General features: G+C 42.8%; 2 protein-coding genes across 6 annotated transcripts in view; one reads left to right on the top strand and one right to left on the bottom strand.

Moving 5' to 3' along the window:
• The window catches only part of LOC138751316 (palmitoyltransferase ZDHHC3), a 77,645-nt gene extending 65,837 nt beyond the window's left edge, over positions 1-11,808 (bottom strand). For all 4 annotated transcript variants that reach the window (XM_069913464.1, XM_069913467.1, XM_069913465.1 and 1 more), the window contains exons 1-2: positions 11,540-11,808; positions 8,735-9,064 (exon numbers count right to left, since the gene is read on the bottom strand). In XM_069913464.1, the coding sequence (XP_069769565.1) occupies positions 8,735-9,037 (303 nt within the window). In that variant the 5' untranslated portion in view covers positions 9,038-9,064; positions 11,540-11,808. The remainder of the gene's footprint in view (positions 1-8,734; positions 9,065-11,539) is intronic.
• exosc7 (exosome component 7) overlaps positions 11,803-25,671 on the top strand; it is a 32,510-nt gene continuing 18,641 nt past the window's right edge. The window contains exons 1-2 of one of the 2 annotated variants that reach the window (XM_069913469.1): positions 11,803-11,911; positions 17,699-17,800. In XM_069913469.1, the coding sequence (XP_069769570.1) occupies positions 11,855-11,911; positions 17,699-17,800 (159 nt within the window). In that variant the 5' untranslated portion in view covers positions 11,803-11,854. The remainder of the gene's footprint in view (positions 11,912-17,698; positions 17,801-25,671) is intronic. The other variant, XM_069913470.1, reaches the window with a different exon arrangement.

Here is a 25,671-nt window from a genome sequence, read left to right as displayed (position 1 = left end):
TCCCCGTAACTCAGTTCCTGAAGTCCGCAAAATCCTAATAAATCTTCTCTGCACTCTTTCCATCTTATTGATATCTTTCCTGTAGTAAGGTGACCAAAACTGCACACAATACTCCAGATTTGGCCTCATCAATGTCTTATACAACTTTTCCATAACATCCCAACTCCTATACTCAATACAGTATTTTGATTTATGAAGGCCAATGTGCCAAAAGTTCTCTTTACAACCAGATTCACCTGCGACTCCACTTTCAGGGAATTGTATATCTGTATTCCCAGATCCTTTGTTCTACCACACTCCTCAGTGCCCTACCATTTACCGTGTATGTCCTTTCTTGGTTTGTCCTTCCAAAATGCAACACCTCACACTTGTTTGCATTAAATTCTACTTGCCATTTTTCACCCCATTTTACCAGATGTCCAGATTTCTCTGCAAGATTTGAAAACCTACTTCGATGTCTACAACACCTCCAATCTTAGTGTCATCTGCAAACTTGCTAATCCAATTTATCACATTAACATCCAGATCATTGATATACATGACAACCACTAGTCATAGGCCTCCAATCTGAGAAGCAATCTTCCACCACTACTCTCTGGCTTCTCCCAACCAGCCATTATTGAATCCAATTTAATACTTCACCATGAATACTAGCATCTAAATCTTCCTGATTAACTTCCCATGCATGACCTTGTCAAAGGCCTTACTAAAGTCCATGCAGTCAATATCTTCATCAACTTTCCTGATCATCTCCTCGAAAAACTCTAAGATTGGTTAAACATGACCTACCACACAAAGCCATGTTGATTATCCCTAATCAGTTTTGGCTATCTGAATAATTGTATATCTGATCTCTTAGCACACTTTCCAATAATTTACCTATTAGCGATGTCAGGCTCACCAGCCTATAATTTCCAGAATTACTTTTGGTGCCTTTTTTAAATAATGGAACAATGTGAGCTGCCCTCCAATCCTCTGGCATCACACTCATGGCTAAGGATATTTTAAATATTTATGCCAGAGGCCCTGCAATTTCTACAGCAGTCCCCCTGAAGGGAATATCTTGTCAGGCCCTGGGGATTTATCCACCTATATTTGCTTTAAGACAGCAAGCACTTCCTCCTCTTTAATCTGTATTGGTCCCATGACCTTACTGCTTGTTTTCCTTAATTCTCACAACTATGCCCATTTCCTGAGTGAATGCTGATGGAAAAAATAAACTTTTAAGTTCCACCCCCCCCCAACCCGCCTTTTTGGCTCCATACAAAGCCGACCACTCTGATCTTCAAGGGGACCAATTTTGTCCCTCATTATCCTATTGCTCCTAATATACCTATAGAAACCCTGAGGATTTTCCTTCACAATGACCGCCAAAGCAACCTCGTGCCTTCTTTTAACCATATAACCATATAACCACTTACAGCACAGAACAGGCCAGTTCGGCCCTACTAGTCCATGCCATAACAAATCCCCACCCTCCTAGCCCCACTGACCAGCACCCGGTCCATACCCCTCCAGTCCTCTCCTCTCCATGTAACGATCCCATCTATCCTTAAATGTAACCAATGATCCCGCCTCAACCACTTCTGCCGGAAGCTCATTCCACATCCCTACCACCCTTTGCGTAAAGAAATTTCCCCTCATGTTCCCCTTATAATTTTCCCCCTTCAATCTTAAACCATGCCCTCTAGTTTGAATCTCCCCCAACTCTTAAATGAAAAAGCCTATCCACATTTACTCTGTCTGTCCCTTTTAAAATCTTAAAACACCTCTATCAAGTCCCCCCTCAATCTTCTACGCTCCAGAGAAAAAAACCCTAGTCTGTACAACCTTTCCCTGTAACTCAAACCTTGAAATCCTGTCAACATAAGGTTCACGAGAATGTTCTCTCTCTATTTTGTTTATATCTTTCCTATAATTTGGTGACCAAAACTGTACACAGTACTCTAAATTTGGCCTCACCAATGCCTTGTACAATTAAGGCTTTTAGCCTTCCTGATTTTTAAGGAATTAAGGAAAACAAGCAGTAAGGTCATGGGACCAATACTGATTTTTTTTCTTGAGGTTCTTCTTGTTTTTTTTATATATATACTCCTCAAGTACTTCATTTGCTCCATGTTAGCTATACACCTCTCTTCTTCTGAACCAGATCTCCAATATCCCTTGAAAACCAAGGTTCCCTATGCCTTCTAACTTTGCCTTTAATCCTGAAAAGAACATACAAACTCAGTACTCTTAAAATTTCACCTTCGAAGGTCCTCCATTTACCTCACATATTCTTGCTGGAAAACAACTTATCCCAGTCCACACACATTCTACATCCTTTCTCATTTCCTCAAAATTGGCCTTTCTCCAATCTAGAATCTCAGCCCAAGGCCCAGACCTATCCTTCTCCATAATTAACTTGAACCAAAGGCATTACAATCACTGGACCCAAAATGTTCCCTACACATGCTTCTGTCACCTGTCCTGTCTTGTTCCCTTATATGAGACCCAGTATTGCACTCTCTATAGTTGGCACCTCTATATATCGATTTAGAAAACTTTCCTGAACACATTTGACAAATTCCAAGCTATCCAGCCCTTTTTCAGTATAGGAGTCCCAATCAATACATTTCCTGCAGCTGTCTGCTATCTCTCTACAGATTTGCTCCAATTCTCGCTCGTTGGCGGTCTATAATACAACCCCATGAGAGTGGTCATACCTTTTCCGTTCCTCAGCTCCACCCATATAGGTTCAGTAGATGAGCACTCTGGTCTGTCCTGCCTGAGCACAGGTGTGATATTTTCCTGACCAGCAATGCCACTCCTCCCCCTTTCAATTGCATCTAAAGCAACGGAAGCCCGGAACATTGAACTGCCTGTCCTGCCCCTCCTGCAACCAAGTTTCACTAATGGCCACAATGTCATCATTCCATGTGCCAATTCATCCTCTAAGCTTGCCTGCCTTTCCTACAATACTCCTTGCATTGAAATAGATGCACTTGAGAACATTTGCACCACATTCAACCCATTGACTTCTAATGCTGGATGCAATTTTCACATCATCATTTCCCTCTTCCACTCCTCTATCTGCTTGGCACTCTGGTTCCCCTCCCCCTGCAAATCTAGTTTAAACCCACCAGAGCAGCACTAGCAAACCTACCCGCAAGGATATTAGTCCCTTTCAGTTCAGATGCAAACTGTCTTGTCAGAACATGTCCCACCTTCGCAGGAAGAGAGCTCAATGATCCAGTAACCTGAAGCCCTCCCTCCTACACCAGCCATGTGTAAAGCTGCATTATCCTCCTATTTCTAACCTCATCAGCATGTGGCTGATTGAATTTAATACAGAGAATGGTGAAATGTTGAACTTTGGGAGGTCTAACATGGGTAGGGCTGACAATGAATAGTAGTGATCTGGGGAGTTTTGTAGAACATGGGGATCTAGGAGTATAGATACATAGTACCTTGAAAGTGATATCACAGGTAGATAGGGTGGTCAAAAATTGACCTTCATCAGTCAGAGTACAGAGTATAGAAGATGATTGGTCATGTTGCAGTTCTATAAGGCGTTGTTGAGACCTCATTTTGAGTGTTACAACTGTGCTAAAGGAAAGATGCTGTGGGGGAAGAGATATAACAGGACTCTGAAAGGTGGCTTTTTGACACAGAGAGAGGGTGGTGGCTTTATGGAATGGAGTTCCAGAGGTGGTGGTTGGGTAAGGTATTATTGCAACATTTAACAACAATTGGAGGATATGGGCCAATCACAGGCATGTGGGACTAGTGTGGGTGGGACATTTTAGTTGGCATGGGCAAGATGGGCTGAACAGTCTGCTTCCACTCTGTATAGCTCTATCCAAATCCACCCAGATTCAAAAAATTGAATCAGCTAAAGATGACAAAATGACGCCTAGACAAAAAAAAAAATCAAAGCATTTCCAAGTTGAGGGTGTCTTACTTATCTGAAAATATACTTAATGTACAAGTAAAAATTTTTCTAACTCACTGCTAACAGGTGATTTTGCAACTTCTCACTCAGCTGTATGGCTACCTTTAGCCCTTTCCACAAGTGATTGCAAGGAACTTTAATAAAACAAGACAAGAGTTGAACAGAAAACAAAGAGAGTGTAGTAAAAACACAAAATGTTAGAGAAACTCAGCAGATCAGTGTTCTTTATGTAGCAAAGGTAAAAATATATAACCAACGTTTCAGGCTTGAGTCCTTCATCAAGGTATGGAAGAATGTTGACAGGTGTCCAAACAAAAGGATGGATGGTGGGGGGGGGGCTGAAGGCAGAAGATGACGGGTGGAGAAAGGAGGGAGGAGAGAGCAGCAATCAGGAGGAGGAGGGATGGCTCAGTGGGTAAAGGAGGAGAACTGGAAAAACTGGAAAGGGGAGGGGGAAAAAAGGGCGAGCAGGTTGGCGGAAAGCAGAGAAGTTGATGCTAATGCCATCTGCTTTCTGTTAACCTGCTCAACTTTTTTTTCCCCTCCCCATTTCCAGGTCTCCCTAAAGAGAAAATGGAGCATAAGAACCTATGGGTGCAGGTAGACAACTCTTTAAAGATGGCCACACAGAGCAGATGTTTGCCTTCATTGATCGAGGCAATGAATACAGGGGTTGGGATGTCATGTTGAAGTTATACAAGATGTTGGAAAGGCCACACTTGAAATACTGTGTGCAGTTTTGTTGTCTAAAGGATATTGTGTAAGTGGAAAAGGTATAGGAAATCGGAAACAAAATCAAAATGCTCAGCAAGTCATCAGCATCTGTGAAGAGAGATACACAATTAAGGCATCAGGCTGAAGACTTTGTGGAAAGATTACAAGTGATAGCAATTTCCAAGTACCAGTAGATGTTTCAACCACACACTCCACTTGCATACAGTTATTTACATCTTTGGCAGCCCTCTAGATTCACTCCGCCCAAACATCAATGTCATTTTTGAAAATATTCATTCAGTGTTCCAAGGCAGAAAATTACAAAGATCTCTAGCCAACCCTTTGTTGAGAGACTAACCCTGAGGTAGATCCTCTCCACATCTATCTTATGGATTCTCTAAAAATCTTGTCCCAGACTGTTTTTCATTCTTCACATTCATTCTTCATTATTATATCACTCCTCAGGACTGTCATTCAGAAATCAATCATAAATATTTCCAATTGTTAGTTACCAGAGATGGTGTGGATGAAATAGTTACTGAGATGTTGGATAATTTCTCGGGCAAGTTGTTCTAATTTAAAAGGAACACTTCAAATTAACATGCATTTTTGGCAAGAAGGAACTGGACTTGAATATTTAGGCAATGGTTTAATGATTAAATATTTAATTTAAGGTAATCAACTAACAAATTTTAAACTGTTTACAAAAAGTGCTAATTTCTCAAATAGATTAAATATCCACACAAATTGGGGAAAAACATCCAACTCTAAACAGAAATTGATTCTTAGGAAAAAAACAACAAATGAAAATTCTTACAAATCAAGGGAATGGTGTTGAAATTGATCCAACCACCCTGCACTCTGTCATCGATTCTTGCTCCCTCTGAACACAAACTCAAGGGAGAGGTACACTGATGTTGAGCAATTCTCCATCAGGAAGGAGGAAGTGTGAGGAGTCACATGATGGAGTAGTGGCCGGACGGTGAACTCCAGCCCTCTCCAGAAAAGTCGGGAAAAACAAAAGAAAACACAAAGGCACAGAAATAAAAGTTACAGAAAAGTGAGTATAAAGGTGGAAAGATGGCGACAAAAAAAGAAAAATCGAAAGCAACGGTAAGAAGAGAGGAAGAGAAGACAAAGGAGGAAAAAGGTGAAGGCCTTACCTGTCCGAAGAGGCCCGCTGCGGAGAGAGAAACCCGCTCCCTCAGGTCGGTAAATAATGGACTACAAAAATGGCTCGCAGAGCCGAGTAAAAGTGCGCAGCCGCGCATGTGCGAAGTATCGCGCATGCGCGATGCGAATGAAAAAAAACACACCGACGGGAGGGGGGACCAGCTGGGGAGTCGATCTCCACAGCCGGCAACGACAGCTGCAGAACACCTGCAGCAAGAAGAGACCACAGAAGACAATAGAAACAAGAAAGAAGAGGGCACCAAAGAAACAACAGATGGTCAACCCAGAGGAAGAAGAAGAGGAAGAGGAAGAGTACAGTGAAATAGAAGAAGAAAAGAAAGGCAAGGTAAAGGATATACTTGCTCTTATTAAAGGATACATGGAGTCATTTAAAGAATGGCAAACACAGGAATTTAAGGATTTAAGAAAAAGAATAAACAACACAGAAGAGAAAATAAATAAAATGGAGATGACCTTAACAGAAATGGGAAAGAAAATGGACAAGATGGAAGAGCGGGCAGTAGCAGCAGAAATGGAGGTAGAAGACTTAAAAAAGAAATTGGAGAAATCTAATAAAAAAACTAAAGAGACACAAGAACTACTAGCTCTAAAAATGGATACAATGGAAAACCATAACAGAAGAAATAACATAAAGATAGTGGGCCTTAAGGAAGATGAAGAAGGCAAGAATATGAGGGAGTTTATAAAAGAGTGGATCCCTAAGACCCTAGGATGTCCAGAACTACAGCAAGAAATGGAAATAGAAAGGGCACATAGAGTATTGGCCTCTAAACCACAACCACAACAAAAACCAAGATCTATTGTAGTAAAATTCCTAAGATATACTACAAGAGAAAAAGTACTGGAGAAGACAATGGAAAAAGTAAGAGAGGGCAACAAACCATTGGAGTATAAAGGGCAAAAAATCTTCATTTATCCAGATATAAGTTTTGAACTCCTAAAGAAGAGAAAAGAGTTCAATACAGCAAAGGCGATTTTATGGAAGAAAGGGTATAAATTTATACTAAAGCATCCAGCGGTATTGAAAATATTTATTCCAGGACAACAAAACAGACTATTCTCGGATCCAGAAGAAGCACGAAAATTTGCAGAACAATTACAAAAATAGACTGAGGGAGGAAGACGGGTAATGAGAGTTAAAATGATCACGATTGATATGTATGTGGGTAAAGACAAAAATAGACGGAGGGATGAAGACGGGTAATGAGAGTAAAAATGATAACGATTGATATGTATGCGGGTAAAGAGGTATAAGAGTGAATAGAGACAATGAGCATACATGAATGTATCTGTACTTAGAGGAAAATATAGATAGTATAGACAAGAATTAATAAGGGAAGGTAATGGAATAGAGAGAATAAGGAGGGAATTAAAAGAGTGACCTTTGTGACATATGAAAAGTGAAATCTTTTCTGGGGGAGGCGGGGTGGGGGGAAATAGCGGTCACTGCAAAATCAGTTGACGCTTGCGAGTGGATTCGCAAATCCAAATGGAGAGGGGAGATGTGGTTGTCCGACAAGGGATAAAGGACAACTCAGGAGGTGAAGGGGAGATTGGGGATAAATAAGATAGAAATAGGTGAAGAAGGAAAATGTTGGATGTTGTAGGAATGTTGTCTTATAAAGAGTTGAAAATAAGAAAACAGAAATGGAAAAGGAGGAAAGGTAATGATGGAAAAACGGAAAGAGAAGATAAACAAAATATAAAAGGGCTACGCTGAACTATATGTCTTTAAATAATAATGGAATACATAACCAAATTAAAAGGAAGAAACTACTAAATTTAAATGAATAAATGTATTCCATTAGAAAAAATAACATATAGGTTAAAAAATAATATTGAAATATTCGAACAAGTATAGGAGCCTTACATTAAATACAATAGCGAAAACCTACCGGGGACAAACATTACCTAAGTTGATGGAAGGAGAAGGAAAGAAAAGAATGGACTCAGTAGAATTTCTGGTGTAATTTTGTTGAATGACAACATTGTCTGACTGGCTTAATGCAACCTAGATTGTATACCTAAAATGGATGAGGGGGGGGGGTGGGGGGGTGGTTTGGGAGGAAAGGTGGGGGGGGGGGAGAAAAAGTCACTGTATATGTGTGAAAAAGAAATAGTGTATATCATGGCTAATGTGATTTATGGTGTGAAAAATAAAAAATTTAAAAAAAAAGGAAGGAGGAAGTGTGAGAAATATTTGAGCACATTAGGGTGGATAAATCTCCAAGGCCTGAAGGGATCTATCAGAGGGTGCAAATGGAAGCAAGAGAGATTGCTGGGCTCTGACAAAGATTACTACATTTTTGTTTGCCACAGGTGAGGCACGAGGACATTGGAGGATAGTTAATGCTGCTCCCTCAAAAAAGCAGCAAGGATAAACTTGGAAACTACAGGCTTGTAAACATTACATCAGTGGATGGGGAGTTGTTGAAGGTTCTGAGAGACAGGAATTTCATCCACTTGGAAAAGCAGGAGCAGATTAGAGAGAATCAGCATGGGTTTGCCTGAATAAAAAGGTGGGGCGGGGAAGAAGGAGCAAGAACAGCTTACACCAATGGTCACCCAGGTTTCATCCTCTCAGACACCCTGCAGCTAAACAACTTTTTTTGACTCTTTCCTAGTCCTTTAAAGGGTCTTCACCCTGAAATGGTGGCTGGTTCTCTTCCCACAGATGTGGCTTGGCCTTCATTTTCTTGTTTTACATCAAAGAAATTTGATGATGTGCATTTTTTTCTCAATAGTTAGTTTAAAAATGAACTATATCCAAGCCATCTGGTGTTTTTCCCCATGTAGTCCAGAAAAGAAAAGCAGTAGGGGCTTGTTTTACGTTTTAATTTACTCAATCATCACAGTCTCAAAAAACAGTTACTGAGATAATGAAAGACTTACAGGATCCGTCAGCATCGCTCTGGTGTGAGAGGCCAATGCAAGGAAAGCCAGTGCATTGAAGATAATCCCATTTATGATACTGTACACCAAGTCTTTTCCTGGAATAAGCATTACAAAAACCACCACAAACTCTGCATAGAAAATCAGCATCCAAGTCACGATGACACAAGCCAGACCACAGCCATCTTTGATAAACCAGATCCTATCCATTGAGCTGTCACTGGGCGGTGGTGGGACACACTGGTGAGCTTGCAGATACTCAGCTCGCCGCTCAATATCTCTGCTGCGACTAGATGATAGCATGATATAATGCGTAGTCCATAATTAAACCTGTTAATTAGAAAAAGAAACAGCTATTATCAATATACTGTGAGAGTCATACTGTGCAGCAGTGAAACAGACCTTTCAGCCCATTACATTCAACTTTCAAGTACCCATGCACTTGCTCCCTCTCCTTGATAATTAAAGTGCTCACCTCGATGCTTCTTAAGTGTTTTTAGAGTCTCTGCCTCCACAAGCAGTGTGTTCAGGATTCCAACTACTTTCTGACTGAAAGTTCCTCCTTTGATCTGTTCTAAACCTTTTACCAATTACTGATGAACTCTCATTTTAGAAACTTTTGCAATGGGCAACAGTTTCTTCCTCTTTATCTAATGTCTTTCATATTTTTGTAAACCCAATCTATCCAGTGTCTCTTCATATCTAAAGGCTCCCATCCCAGGCAACATCCTGGTGAATCACCTCCGCACTCTCTCCAGTCTAATCACATCCTTCCAATAGTGTGCAACCAGAACTTCAGAGTATTCCAGGTGCAGCCTAATCAATGTTTCATAAAGTACAACCAAGACCTTTGTAGTTATACTCTATTGGAGGCAAGTTACTACACACCCAATGGAGTCTCATTACCCCATCTACCTGTGCAGCAGTCTTTAGGAATGTATGGACGTTTAGACCAAAGGTCATTATATTCAATGTGTATACCCTATCCTTATTAGTTCTCTCAAAACCCAGCTCCATTTTGCACTTATCAGGATTAAGTTCTATCTGCCATTGCACTGGTTCACTGTGGCCTACAACTATCCTCTTCAATTATCAACAATACCTACATTTTTGGGTTATTTTCAAATTCACCAATCACACCTCCTAAATTCATACCCAAATCATTACAGTATGGGACAGCCAGTAAGAATCTTATCCCTGTAATATGCCACAGTTTTACAACAGAGGCCTCCACTACCACACTCTGCCTCCTAATATAAAGCTAATTTTGGATTCAATTTACCAACTTACCCTGCATCCATTTTGGATCAATTTCAAATGTTATCAGAGGCTTGAATGAAGTCCATGTCCATCACCCACACCTCCCTGATGAATGCATTTTCACCTCCTTCAAAATATCAAAATTCCTCTAACAGTCTCACATTAACAAAACGTCTTTGCTTTGATTTGAAGATTTTTTCCCCTCCACAGAATTTATATTTTGCAATTGCCTCAATATCTCTAATATTGAGTTCGCCAGCCACAATAACTTGCTTATTTCTGCTGTTATTTTTCTATGACTGGTCACCACTGAAGATTGTACAACTGACATAAAAAAAACTATACACTTGTCAAAAAGCCTCAGAATGCATTACTAATTTTTTAGGTTTGAAATGCATTCTAAAATCTGTCAGGATGCTACCCTGTTGCTCAATTATCTGTCGTGTTAGTGTCTGAAAACAAAGGGCCTACTCTTCTAAAAGTTATCTGTGGATGTTCTGAAAAGAACATGAAAGTTTCTGCAGAAAAATTTGCTTCATTTTTGGAAGATGCCTGAGACCATATAACACAAGACGTCCTGCCCGACCAGAAGTCAACAAATAAAATGGCCAAGATCTCTTTCCTCTATTGACAACATTCAGGAGGGAGCACTGTTTAAAAAAAGGTTCAAAGAATTATTGCGAATCCTTTCCATCCATCACATAGAATCTTTAACTGACTACCATCATGAAGGGGGGTGCAGCAGCCTCAAAATTAGGACTGTCAAGACTACAAAATAGCATCTTCCCACAGGCTATGAGTTGATTTAAGATTATCCTGTAATCTTGGGACTCTTATTAAATAAATTATTCCAGAGTATTCATATGCATTTATTTCATATTATATTTTTATGGCTGTGATTATTAGGTGGTGTGTGAGAAATATATTTTCTGCACGTGCGTGTATGCGCACCATGGTCTTACTCTGGAGAATCACTGCTTCATCTGGTTTAATATGTAGTCAGATAATCAGAAGCTACAACTTGAAAATGCAGTCAATGAGTACAATCAGTATTGCAAGGCCGTAAATAATGGACCATGCAAACTCCTGTAAATATAATGCATTAGTAACATTATGGGATGACTTCAGATGAAGTTGGCAGACCAAGACCTTTTGGCTCAGTTAAAGGTTTTTGACCACTTTCTAGCTCTGCTGTCCACACGCGAACAAGCACATCTCATTCAGCCCTCATCCAAAATTAAATTTATCATCTTTTCAAAGTCCATCAAACTCTCACTCACACTTCCATGCGGCATCCCTTCCAAGATCTCTGCACTTTTGAGTCTCTTGATGACCCCTGATTTTAGATCAACTGGCCATCAGCTGTACCAAACCTCCTCCCAAGCGGTTCCATCCCTCACCCTCTTCTGTTGAACATCTGCCTTTTTGCACAGGTGTTAGCCATCTGCCTGAACATCACCTTGTGCCTCAGGCCGATACTGTTAAGCGTGTTTCTCTCTACACGACCGGTTGTGTCTGCGTGTAAGGAAGCAAGCAGGTACCCACCTAATCAAACTCCGTCGCCCGGCCGCCACCGGCTCGAACCGGGGGAAAGGCCGCGTCCTCGGGGATAGCCAGCGGAGCAGGTCGGCCTACCCCGACGTCCTAAACGGCCCACCCGCCTGCAGCCACATCAGCCCGGATCCCTGACTCAAACTGCGAACCCTCGGGGACGTTTGTTTTGAAGCTTCGGCGGACCAGCCGCTGGCAGCGAGAACAATATTAACAGCCTCTCCCAAAGAGGAAGGCGACTCGCTGCTCAACCATGTCGCCGACTGATGACGTAAGGCGAAGGTGATAGTCGCAGTCGGGTGACGCGCGATGGCGGCGGTGGTGCTGAGCGAGGCCGAACGAGTCTATGTGCTGCATGGGGTCCAGGTGCGCTCCGGCCCGGTTGGCGCGGGGAGCTGAGCGAGTCGGCACGGCGCGGGGAGCCGGGCGGGTGTCGGAGAACTGCGGCGGGAATTAGCCGCCAAGACCGTGTGTGAAGGCCATGTGTCCCTATCACCCCTCCGCCTGCCCGTATCCTCTCTCCTCCCAGCTTCACTTCTCCTCACCACCTCCCTAGCTTTAGCCACTGTCATCTCTTCATCTCCAATAAGATGGGATAATTTATGGACTAGCTTCACCTTCACAGAATTCTCCGACAGTTAACGTTTAGGGTTGGGATCCTTTATTGAGACTGGACCCAAAATATGCCGAACCCACTCACTGGTTCTTTGTTTTCTCGAGGTTCCAGCAGTCCACTTCCTTTGTTCATAATAAATCGCCCTGGTTATTATATATATAAAACACCTTCTGATTTATCTTAATCCTGTTTGCTAGTGGTAGAACACTTTCCCATTTGTATTCCCTAGGATAAGGTCAAGTACAGCTCTCTCCCAGAGCTCCTTATACTAAGGCAACCGAGTCAACATTGGGAAAGTTTTCATCCTCCTTTCCTACAATTCTGACAAGCAGGAAAGTCCATAGATGCTGGGGCTGAGTGCAATGCACAAAGTGCTGGGCAAAATCAGCAGGTCACGCAGCATCCATAGGAAGTAAAGGGTAGCCAATGTTTTTCGCCTGGGTTTCTTTGTCAGGTATAAGATTTTTTTTAAATTAGTCAAATAACTGAATAAAGGAGAGAAGGAAGGGTTGGGGGGGGGGGGTGAAAGCACAGGCTAACAAGTAAGAGGTCATAGGTGGATGCAGGTGGGAGGTTTGAAAAAAAAGACTGAAGTGACAGCTTTAAGGATAAAGCTTCCTGATAGGATAGGAAAGGGGGTGGAGTCTTAGAGGAAAGTAGATAGGGATATGGGAAAAAAAGATGGGGGGTGCAGGGGTTAACAGGAATTGAAAGTTGATGTTAATATTGTCTGGTTGGAGAGTGCTTTTATTATTTTTACGTTCTTATGCAATCTGTGTACATATTCTTTCTTTTTTAAATCCCTGTTGATTATTGAGAGGTTTATAATATAACCCCAGCAAAGCTGCTAGGTAACCAATCTGTGCTTCTGAGTGGTAGAATCTATCAACATTTGAATAGCCAAGGAAAATTAAGAGACAGCATCAATTCATGCTTGGGGTGTCATGTCTCATGAACATGGTTTGAAAAAAAATTTTTGAAGAGGTGACAAAGAGGGTAGACCAGAGCAAGGCAGTTCATGTTATTTATATGGATTTTAGTAAGATGTTTGATGATGTTCCACATGGTAATTTGGTATAGTGCTTTAAGGCACACATGTTAGGAGGCCAACTGGTATATTTTAAAATATAATATTTTTTTTACCTATTTCTGCAATTTTTTTTGCTGGTTACTTGAAGCTGCCAGTTGCTTGAATTCCGGTTAACAAAGGTTTTACTGTACAAGTGTTGGAATGTCTTGTTGAAGTTGTACAAGATGTTGGTGGGACCACACTTGGAATATTGTCTGCAGTTTTGGTCGCCTAGCCAGAGGAAGGATATTATAAAGTTGAAAAGGGTACAGAAGAGGTTAAAAAAATCATTGCTAGGATTAGAGATGTTGACTTATGAGAAACTTGAAAAAGTAGGTCTGTTTTCCTTGGATCGTCAGAGGCTGACAGGGGATCTTAATGATGTGTCTAAAAGCATGAGGAGCATAGATGAAGTGAACAGTGTCAGTCTGTTTGCTGGAGTGGGACAATATAAGACTAAAGGACATAGTATAAGGTGAGGGAATAGGGTTTAAAAGGTATGCGAGTTGACCGTTCTTCCCTCAGAGGGTGGTGGGCACATGGAATGAGCTGATAGACAAAATGGTGAAGGCAGGAACGTTACCTGCCTTTCATAGATACTTGGCTAAGTCCTGCCCTGGTTCAATTTACTCAAATGCAGTGTTTCGCACTTCTCCAAGTTCAATGCATCTGCCATTCAAACCCAGGTAACCTTCTTCACTGTCCACCATAGCAAGAGGGCGCATTTTCGACAGGGACAAGCAAGTCCTGTGGGCCTGTTTCTTGCTTGAACTCCATGACTGTACATTTTCAGATGCCTCAATTTTTTTCCTTTCATTTTCTTTTTATTAACACAACAGATGTTTTTCAGGTTTTCTATTTGCTGTATTATTGCTACTTCTTCATTCTGTGCATCTTCTCCACAAACTCCATCAGTACCAGAGCACCACAGGTTCTTAGCCCCCTGCTCTACTTGCTTTACACCTATAACAACACCACCGTCTATAAATTCACTGATGAAAAGGGGTAATGAGTTAGCATACAGTGAGGGATAGAAAACTTAGCTGAAAGGTGCACCATAATACAACCATGCACTGTCACCAAAACCAAGAGGGTGAGCAAATTTATGTTCTTGGGAGTCACTCCGAGATCTTTCCTGGACCTAACATGTTAAAGCATCATGAAGAAAGCACATCAGCGCCTCTATATCATCAGAAGATTACGGAGGTTTGGCATGACATTGGAAACCCTGGCAAATTCCTACAGATGTGTGGTGGAAAGTGTGCTGACCCACTGCACCACAGTCTGGTATGGGGACACCAATGCAGCTGAGCGTAAAGCCCTATAATCTGAATTTGTGTGGCCATGTTTAATTGAGCAATTAGGAAACCTTCCCATAGAAAAGGATAAGTCTGGTCCCCATGTTAGGATTCTAAATTGGAGGAAGGCAAATTTTGTGGCAATGAGGAAGGATCTAAGAAGAGTGGATTGGGTTATGTTGTTTTATGGCAAGGGTGTGTTATGTAAGTGGAAGGCCTTCAAGGGTGAATTCTTGAGAGTGCAAAGTTTGCATGTTTTTGTAAGGATTAAAGGCAAAATGACTAGGCATAGAGAACCCTGGTTTTCAAGGTATATTGGCGATCTAGTTAAGAAAAAGAGGAAGATGTATAGCAAGTATAGGCAACAAGCAGCTAATGAAGTACTTGAAGATTACAAAAAAAAAGCAAGAAAGAAATCAGGAAGGTAAAATGAAAACATGAGGTTGTTCTGGCAGATAAAATGGTAAACTTAAAGGGTTTCTATAAGTATATTAAGAGTAAAAGGATAATAAGGGACAAAATTGGTCCCCTAGAGGATCAGAGTGGTCAGTTATGTGAGGAGCCTCTTGTAATGGTGAAGATCATAAATAGTTTTTTTCATCAGTATTTACTCAGGAAACTGGCATAAGTGCATAAGGAAGGAAGGGAAACATACGGAAGAGTCATGGAACAGATAGAGATTAAGGAGGAAGAAGTGCTTGCTGCCTGACAGTGAATAAAGGTAGATAAATCAACAGAGCCAAAAATTATATTCCATCGGGCATTGAGGGAGACTAATGTTAGAATTTCAGAGGCCCCAGCAGATATATTCAAAATGTCCTTAGCAACAGTTGAGGTGCCAGAGGATTGGAAAATAGCTCATTTGGTCCCATTGTTTAAAAAGGGCTCCAAAAATAAACTGGGTAATTATAGGCCAGTGAGCTTGATGTGGTAGGTTGTGTTTAACAAATCTTGTAGAGTTTTTCAAGGAGGTTACCAAGAAGATGAATGAAGGAAAGGCTGTGGATGTTGTCTACATGGACTTCAGTAAAGTCTTTGACAAGGTCCCACGTGGAAGATTAGTTCAGAAGGTTATGGCATTAAGTATTCAAGGAGAGGTTGGAAATTGGTTTCGAAATTGGCTGTGTGGGAGAAAACAGGGTGGTACTGGATGGTTGCTTCTCAAATTGGAGGCCCGTGACTAGTGTGTCCCTCAGAGATTCATGTTGGGACCATTGTTTTTTGTTGTATATATCAGTGATCTGGATGATAGTGTGGAAAATTGGATCAGCAAGTTTGAGGGCAGCAAGGAAGATATACAAAGCTTGAATAGGGATCTGGACCAGCTGGGAGAATGGGCTAAAAAATGGAGTTTAATGCAGACAAGTCTGAAGTGATGGCTTTTGGAAGGGCAAACCAAGGTAGGAGATGTATAGTAAATTATAGGGGACTGAGAAGTGCGGAGGAGCAGAGAGATCTGGGAATTCAAATACATTATTCCCTGAAGGTGACATCATATGTAGACAGGGTTGTAAAGAAAGTTTTTGGTATCTTAGCCTTTATAAATCAGAGTATAGGAGTTGGGATGTATGTTGAAGTTGCTTAAGAGATTGGTGAAGCCAAATTTGGAATATTGTGTGCAATTCTGCAGTTCTGAATGCCTAACTACAGGAAGAATATCAATAAAATTGAAAGAGTGCAGAGAAGATTTACTAGGATTTTGCCAGATCTTCAGGAGTAGAGTTACAGGAAAAGATTAAGACTTTATTCCTTGGATCGAAGAAGAATGAGAGGGGATTTGATAGAAGTTTGCAAGATTATGAGAGTGGATGCGAATAGGCTTTTCCCACTTAAGCCACTTTCAGGTGGCCACAATACCCGTCTGTAAAGCAGTCTATTTGTACTCCTATGCGGCTATCGGGTGGCCACCTGAAAGTGGAGAATCCAGCCAGGAGGTTTACCTACCTAACCATTCTCCTATAGGTATAATATCCTGCTTCAAGAATCCCCCATTGCACCTGAAAGCAGCTCAGGCAAAGCTGCTAGCAGCAGACAGGCTGTTGACAGTCAGCTGGAGAGCCGCTGGTGACACCTACCCTCCCCACTGCCTGACAGTCCCCCGGTGTGGGACTACGGGGCTAGGGCGGCGGATGGGGGACTACAGGGCTGGGGCAGCCAGCGGGGGAGTACGGGGCTTGTGCACGCACACAAAATCCCGCTAAATTTAAAAGGTGAGCTTTCGATAAGTCAGGATTCGCGGGAACAGCCGCCCCAGCCCGTACTCCCCTGCCGGCCGCCCCAGCCCCGTACTCCCCCGCCGGCCGCCCTAGCCCCGTACTCCCCCGCCGGCTGCCCTAGCCCCGTACTCCCCTGCCGGCCACCCCAGCCCCGCCGGCCGCCCCAGCCCCGTACTCCCCCGCCGGCCGCCTCAGCCCCATACTCCCACGCCGGCCACCCCAGCCCCGTACTACCCCGCCGGCCGCCCCAGCCCTGTACTCCCCCACCAGCCGCCCCAGCCCCGTACTCCCCCACCAGCCACCACAGTCCCACGCTGGGGGCCTGTCAGGCAGCGGGGAGGGAGCTGTCAGACTGCTGCTTCTGCCCAGACTCAGGAGCCGACATTTGCTCTATGGCCCCTCTCCCTGCTTCAGACCTTTCAGACGGCAGAACACCTCCTTCAGCCCTGCCACCTGAATGTCCCTTCACAGTCACTTGCAGCCTGCTCTGGAGCCGCATTCTCCAGGTGATTCCACCTAAAAGCAGATTTAGATTGGGGGAGATAAATACGACATGTCATAGTTTTATTCTGAAGGGGGAAAGGTTTAGGGGGAATATAAGGGGGAAGTTCTTCACTCAGAGAGTGTTGGGAGTGTGGAATGTGCTGCCATCAGGTATGAATGTGCTCGATAGTGTGTTTTAAGAATAAATTGGATGTGAGAAGCCTGGAGGGTTATGAAATGGGAGCAGGTCAATGGGACTAGGGAGATGATGGTTGCCACAGACTAGAGGGCCCAAATGATCTGTTTTCTATGCTGTAGCATTCTATGGCTCTATCTACACTAATACATAACACTTGAAGGAGGACAACATTTTATCCCACTTTCTGGACAGCTTTTTTTTGATGCCATTGTTCTATTTTTAAGTTATGAATTGTTGAACTAAATTAGCTTTTGCCTATTCCTGTTCTTCAGGATGATCTGCGAATTGATGGGCGAGGTTGTGAAGACTACAGACACATAGAGATAGAAACCGATGTTGTGTCGAACACAAGCGGGTCTGCCAGAATGAAAATTGTAAGGACTTGTGGTGCTGTCTTTATTTTCTGGAGTTTCTCTGTGGCCTCATTCTTAAATATGAAGGCAGTTAATGCTCATGAATCTCTGTTCATCTACTGAGAAGTGTTGCAATCTGTAGTTTTGCATTGATTTTTTTTGTAGTATTCACCCTATCAATGATTCAGAATTTTATATAGTTGTATCAAATTAACCTTGAACTCCCTTTACTTTGGGCAAGCGAACCCAGCCTGTTACATCTCTCCACGTATCCGTTACCAAATTCATGCTAGTGATTCTCTTCTGCACACTATATCCAGCACAATCACATCCTTTGTGTAGTGTGGTGAATAAAACTACACCCAATACTCAAACTGCACCCAATACTCCAACTGCAGTCTAATTAGTGTTCTGTAAAGTTGAAACATGACATCACAACTCTTAAAATTGAAGCAGGAAATGGTACAAGGTCACCTCTTCCGGTCCTCCCCTTATCCGAGAAGCTCTGCTCCCCAGTCCACTATATACTTCTGATTTTTTCCTATCCAAGTCCCTGTCAATTTAATGTAATTGAATCTGTCTCCATGACATTACATTTAATGAAATATAAAACTCCAGAGCTGCTTTTGACACAGACAAGCCTCCCATCTGCCCCTGTCTAAGCACAGCAGAATGTTTGAGCTCCATGAGAAGGGTATTTGTGATTGAATGCTCTAGATCACACATGTCAAACTCTGGCCCGCGGGCCAAATTTGGCCCGTGATATAATTATATCTGGCCTGCAAGATCATTTCAAAAATGTATTAGAGGTGGCCCGCCCTGCAGCGAGAGCCGATGCTATTTTTTGGTAATGTCACCCCCACCATCCTCCCCCTTCATTGCACATCCTTCCCCATTGTAACACGAGAAATTGTAACACGAGAAGTCTGTCGATGTCATCAGTCGGCAGGCCAGTTGGAAGGCTCCCCGCACAACCAGTCACTTCTCCCACCTGTCAAGCGGTGCGGCGGATGGGCGAGCGCCTGTGATTTCCTGTCGGCGAGACGGGCATGGCAGGCTGCGCACGGCCCCCGGGCAGCGCGAGCCCCGCGCGACTGGCACCGGACGGCCCTTCCACAGCGCGAGCGCACTTCTCCCGGTCGCCATGGCCTTCAGCGCTTGCACTCGCGCGGACCCCAGGGACGGCTGGTTCGGCCCTGCACGTGAAGAGAGAGATGGTGGCTGTCCGCAAAGGCTGATCGGCAGCGCGCTGGGCCTGAGTGGGTGGGTAAGCAGGGGTGGGCAGAGGGTGTAGGTGAAGAGTAATGGGCAGGGGAAGTTATGGTGGTGTGAGGGGCAGTTAGAGGGAGGGATGAGTAGAAGGAGGGGTGGATAGGGAAGAGGTAAAAGGGGAGGGGCAGGGCAAGTAGGGGAGGGGTGATTAGAGGGTGAGAGATGGGTAGAGGGAAGAACAGGTTGAGGGGAGAGGCAGTAGAGGGGTGTGTATAGGATGGGGTGGGTAGAGGCAGAGCGAGTGGAGTGAGGGGTGAGTAGAGGTTGGGTAAAGGACTGGTCAGGTAGAGGGATGGTGGGTCGAGGGTGAATAGAGGCCTAGAGCCTGAGGAGTGAGCAGGAAATGCTGAGTCCTGATGCAGGCCAAAATGGACACAGCCTGTGAATGCTGACTACATCTCCACAGGGACCAAATAGGTTTCCCTCAGGTCAAGCAAAGGGTGAACTTGAGCTACCTACTCCTGACCTGTAACATTATCCTCCTAAAGTTGTATCCTAAAGTTTAACATTACATATGTTGAAAGAAGAGAAAATATGCAGATGTTGTTGAAAATTTTCAATAAATACTTAGTTCGGCCCTCGACTTAGTCCAAGTTTTTAATTCTGGCCCTCCGTGAATTTGAGTTTGACACCCCTGCTCTAGATGAATGTGTTCCCTGCAATCACAAAGCCACCAACGAGCAGGTTGTTAAAATCAACCAGTTAAAACATACATTATCTGCCATTCAACCATTCAGTAAAATGAAGATTTTGGGTTTGCTACATCACAATATACCATCATGCTTTATTGGCAGAAAGTCAGCCATATATCTACAAATTTGTTTGTTTCTAAGTAATGAGCCCTTCTACAGAAGTGATTTTTATCATGGTTGCTATTTCTAGTGATCAAGAATGAAAGCATTGCAAAATCCACAAGGGCAAGTTTATAGATTTAATAAACCCACTAATTTCAGAAATATGCTTTGAACCCTTTTAATACTTGACGAAGTGTTCATTTTGACTTGTGCTGTTTGGATAGCACAGGTTTTGAGTTCTGGGAAATTGCAGAGTCTGCTACAAAAGGTAAAATAATTTTGGAGAATTCTGTGGCGATAAGGGTTGTCATGGAATGAATGTAAGGTTGAGAAAAAAACCTTCCACTTTCCTGCAGTATGTTGAAGGTTGAGCTGATACGTGATCTTTATTTTGTTAATTTAGATTTACAGCATGGAAACAGGCCTTTCCAGCACACGAGCCCACGCTGCCCAAAGACACCAATTAACTTCAAACCCTGGGTTTTTTTGGAGGTTGGGAGGAAATTGAGTACACAGAGAACCCTACACATGTCACAGGGAGAAGGTACAAACTCATTACAGACATTGGTGGACTCAAACCCTGGTCGCTGGCGCTGTAATAGCATTGCGCTAACCGCTACACTAGCCATGCCTGCCTTGGTATAAAGGTTACTTTTATAGGGTTGTTGTGAGTTTTGTGAAGAGAGTCTCATTCTTCTGGGCCATCCAATCAGAACATCCAATTGCACTGTCCAACAAGTGAAGTACATTTAAGCCATGGTCATTGTTATAATTGTGGAAATATGGTGACTAATATGTCCACAGTAAAACTAACAACTTGATTGGAATCAAATGATCTGTCTGAGTAGTGTTGCTTGAAGAATAGTAGTTGACCAGTTAAATTCCCCTACCCCATCGAATCTCTTAAGCATACCTGAAAGAATGTACAGATTTTCTTTTCCACACGAAAGAGGGTGAAATTTTTGTGCTTCACTTTCTGCAGCTTGACTTGAATTCAGAACCATCTCTCTCTAATTCTGACATGAACAATTTAGTGCAACATTGTTCCACGTGGTACTTTTGAGCAGTAAACCAGACATGGAATGGTGTGGAGCAGGAGGTAATTTCACAAGATCACAAGATAAAGGAACAGACTGTTCTCGGAACAGTCTAGGCCCAAAGAGTCCATTCTGTGACTCTACACCAAGCTGAACTATGCTCACACCTAGTTCCAATTTCCAGCCTTTTCCCCATATCCCTTGATACCCTTACTAATTACTAATTAGATACATGATAGTGGAATTAGGGGATATGGGGAGAAGGCAGGTAGGTGGAGTTAGGTCATAAATTAGATCAGCCATGATCGTATTGAATGATGGAGCAGGCTCGATGGGCCATTTTTGGCCTACTCCTGTTCCTACTTCCTATACTTATCAATTTACTGTTTAAATTCTCCCAATGATCTGGCCTCCACCGCTGTATGCGGCAGTGAGTTCCACAGATCCACGACCCTCTGACTAAAGAACTTCTTCCTCATCTCTGTTTTAAATGAATAACTTCTAATTTTAAGATTGTGACCCCTTGTCCTTGATTCACCCACCAAGGGAAACATCTTATCTACATCCACTCTATCAAAACCTTTCAAAATTTTAAATGTCTCTGTGAGATCCCCTATCATTCTTCTGTATGCCAGTGAATACAACCCAAGAGCTGCCAAACATTCCTCATATGTTAGCCCTTGCATTCCAGGAATCATCCTAGTAAATCTCCTCTGCACCCTCTCCAACAACATCACATCCTTTCTAAGATAGGGGGCCCAAAACTGCACACAGTACTCCAAATGAGGTCTCGCCAGTACCCCATAGAGTCTCATCAACATCTCTTTACTCTTATACACTACTCCTCTTGAAATGAATGCCAACAGAGCATTCGCTTTCTTCACTACCAATTTCACCTGGTCATTAACTTTTAGGTTTCTCTGCACAAGGACACCCAGGTCCCTTTGCATTTCCAAGATTTGAATTTTTCTCCCCATCTAAATAGTATTCTGCCTGTTTATTTCCACTGCCAAAATGTAGAACCATACATTTCTCAATGTTGTATCTCATCTGCCATAATTTTGCTCAGTCTCCTAATCTATCTATAGCCTTCTGGAACTTTACAGTTTCTACTACACTTCCTACTCTGCCACCTATCTTGGTGTCATCTGCAAATTTGGTCACAAAACCATTCATACCACAATCCAAATCATTAACATAAATTGTAAACTGCAGCGGCCCCAAGACCAGCCCCTTTGGAACACCACTTGTTACAGGCAGCCAACCTGAATGGGATCCCTTAGTTCAACCCTTTGCTTCCTGCCTATCAGCCAATTTTCTATCCAATCTAATATCGTCCCTGTAATTCCATGGGCCCTCATCTTATTAAGCAGCCTAACATGCAGCACCTTATGGAAAGCCTTTTGAAAATCCAAATATACAACATCCACAGCCTCCCCTTTGTCCAGATTTCTTCAAAAAACTCTTAGTAGGTTGGTCAGGCAGAATCTATCCTTCAAAAAATCATGCTGATTTGGACCTATCCTGTCATGCATCTCCAGGTATTTCATAATCTCATCTTTGAAAATCAACTCTAATATCTTCCCAACCACCGATGTCAGACTAATAGGCCTATAGTTTCCTTTTTTCTGTCTCTCACTTTTCTTAAACAGTGGAAACACATTTGCAACCTTCCAATCCCCTGGAATCATGCCAGAGTCTATTGATTTCTGGAAGATCACCAATGGGTCCACAATCTCCAAAGCCACCCCTTTCAGAACCCACAGGTGCACCTCATCCAGTCCGAGAGATTTATTAATCTATTCAGTTTGCCTAGCACAATTTCTCTAGTAATCTTAACTGTATCTAACTCTACTCCCTGAAGCCTTTGTCTGTCAGGGATATTACTAATGTCTTCCACAGTGAATACAGACGTAAAATATTGAATTAGTTCTTCTGCCATCTCTTTATAACCCATTATAATTTCCCTAGCATCGTTTTCTATCCGTCCTATGTTAACACGTGTCTCTCTTTTATTCTTTATGTATTTAAAAACTCTTAATATCTTTTTTTATATTGTTTGCCAATCTCCTTTCATAATTCATATTTGCTTTCTTAATTACTGTCTCTTTCTGTGAGTTTCTAGAGGATTCCCAGTCCTCTGATTTCCCACTAATTCTAGCTTCCTTGTATGCCCTCCCCTTTGCTTTTTTCTTAGCCTTCATCTCTTTTGTTAGCCACATTGGTACCATTTTTCCTTTGACAAATTTCCTTTTCATTGGATGTATCTATCCTGCATGCTTTTTATTACTTGCAAAAATATCTTCCAATCCTGCTATGTTCCTCCAACTAGTTTGTTTTTCCAGTCGACTTGAACCAGTTCCTTTCTCATACCACCGTAATGTCCTTTATTCTACTGAAAAATTGATACATCCACTAACATTTTCTTCCTTTTCAAATTTTAAGTTAAATTCAACCATGTTATGAGCACTGCTTCCTAGAGGTTCTATGATCTTTAACTCCCTAATGACACATGACCCATTGCAGAACTACAGATCCCCTGGTGGGTTTCTCAACAAGCTGTTCAAAAAAGCCATCTCTTAGGTTTTCTACAAACTCTCTCCTGGTGTAGTGCCAGTTGATGAAGTAGACAAAGACGATGCGGTCAAACAATATTCATGGCTTTTATTAGCAGAAACTTCTGGTACAATAATGAAAGACAATGGGTGCATACACAGTTACAACCAAGGGGAGTGTCTTTAACGGTAGAGATAATGCACAGCCAATGTTAGTACAGCTTAGCTTGCCAGAGGGGAGACGGGCAGCTGAGCAGAGATTCACCACACCTGGGATCCAGTAATTTCCTGTCCTTCCCAATCCCCTGTCATGTTAAAATCTTCTGTATTATTTTGATATTATCTTTGTGACATGCCCTTTGCATTTCCAGCTGTAACTCATAGTCCACTTCCTGGCTGCTGTTTGGGGGCCTGTATACAACTGCTAATATAGTCTTTTTACCCTTGACATTTCAACCCAAAATGATTCTACCACTTTAGACCCTATGTCCCTTCTTTCTATTGATTTAATGACATTACTTACCATCAGAGCCACCCATCCACCTCTACCCACCTGCCTATCTTCCCTGTAGACTCCATATCCTTGGATATTGAGCTCCCAAACATATGCCTCATTGAGCTATGTTTCAGTAATGGCCACAATGTCATATCTTTTCAGTTGAATCTGAGCAACCAGGTCATCTACTTTGTTTCTAATGCTACATGCATTTAAGTATAGTGCCCTTAAACTCGATACTGATATCATTTGTCATGTATTCTTGTTGAACAGTGCTTCTCCTGCCTGTTCACCTGCCTTTCCTTTATGTCATTATTGACTAACTCTTTACTATTCATTTCCTTCTCCATCGTAACTCCCTGTCTCCCTACTATCCTATTCTCTTCACTCTCATTCTGATTTCTCTAGCCAAACTAGTTTAAACCCTCCCCAAGAGCTCTAGCAAACCCTTCTGCCAGGAAATTGGTCCCCTTCTAGTACAGATGTAGCTCATCCTTTTTATAGAGGTCTGATCTTCTTCAGAAGCAACCCCAATGATCTAGGAATCTGAAGCCCTGCCCCCTGCACCAACTCTTCAGCCACACATTCATCAACCATATTTTTCTATTTGTACCATGACTAGTGCATGGCACAGGCAGCAATCCAGAGATTACCACCCTTGAGGTCCTATCATTTAACTTCCTACCTAACTCCCTAAATTTCCTCTTGAGGACCTCACATATGTCGTCGGTCCCCATGTGGATCACGACATCTGGCTTCTCCCTCTCCCTTTCCAGAATGCTGCGGAGTCAACCCAAGACATCCCTGACTCGGGCACCTGGGAGGCAACATACCAACCAGAAGTCACGATACATTTCAAAAAACTTTCTGTCTGCCCTTCTAACCAACATGTCCCCTATTACTAATGCTCTCCTCTTCTCAGCCCTTCCCTTCTAAGCTGAGGTGCCAGTCTCTGTGCCAGAGACTTGACTGCCTCAACTCGTCCCTGGTAGATTGTCCCACCAACAGTATCCAAAATAGCATACCTATTGTCATTGGGAATGTCCACATGGGTACTCTGCATTACCTCCCATGACAGTCACTCATCTATTTGTGTCCTGTCTATTTGGGGTGACTACCTCTCTGTAACTCCTCTGTATGACTGCCTCAGCCTCCTGAATAACCCGCAGTTCATCCGGCTCCATCTCCAGTTGCCAAACTCAGTCTGTAAGGAGCCAGAGCTGTATGCATTTCCTGCAGGTGTGGTTGTCTGGGACAGGTATTCTGTCCCAGATCTCCCACATCCCACAGCTGGAACAATCCACAGCCCTAGCTGACTCCATTAGCTTGTAGAATAACACCCTTGACTAGTCTTACCTTCTCTTCTTACCTTGGTTTCAGCAGTAGCTCTCCTCAATTGCTGCTCAACAAAGGTGCTGAGAGACAAAGACACAACTTTAATGTTCCACTCTGTCCCTGAGCCACTCCATCACTGGCCGCTCCCAGGCCTGTTCCTACTGTAATGTAGTGCTAAGTCTATGAACACAACTTCCGTGCAGCCCTTGACAATTGTCTCAATACTCACCCTGCAGTCAACTATCCAATCACTGCCTCAACACTTAACAGCAATAAATCATTTAAAGAATGTCCAGAGGGTGGGCCAGACGGACTACAGGGCGTCCTCCACCTGAGTTGTATCAAACCAGAGGGCAGAATAAATCCTGAACAGGAAACCACATGCTGTGGGTCAAATCAGACC

This window comes from Narcine bancroftii, chromosome 1 (assembly GCF_036971445.1).
Source record: "Narcine bancroftii isolate sNarBan1 chromosome 1, sNarBan1.hap1, whole genome shotgun sequence".
Lineage (NCBI taxonomy): Eukaryota > Metazoa > Chordata > Chondrichthyes > Torpediniformes > Narcinidae > Narcine > Narcine bancroftii.
This window is presented reverse-complemented; position numbering and strand designations above follow the sequence as displayed.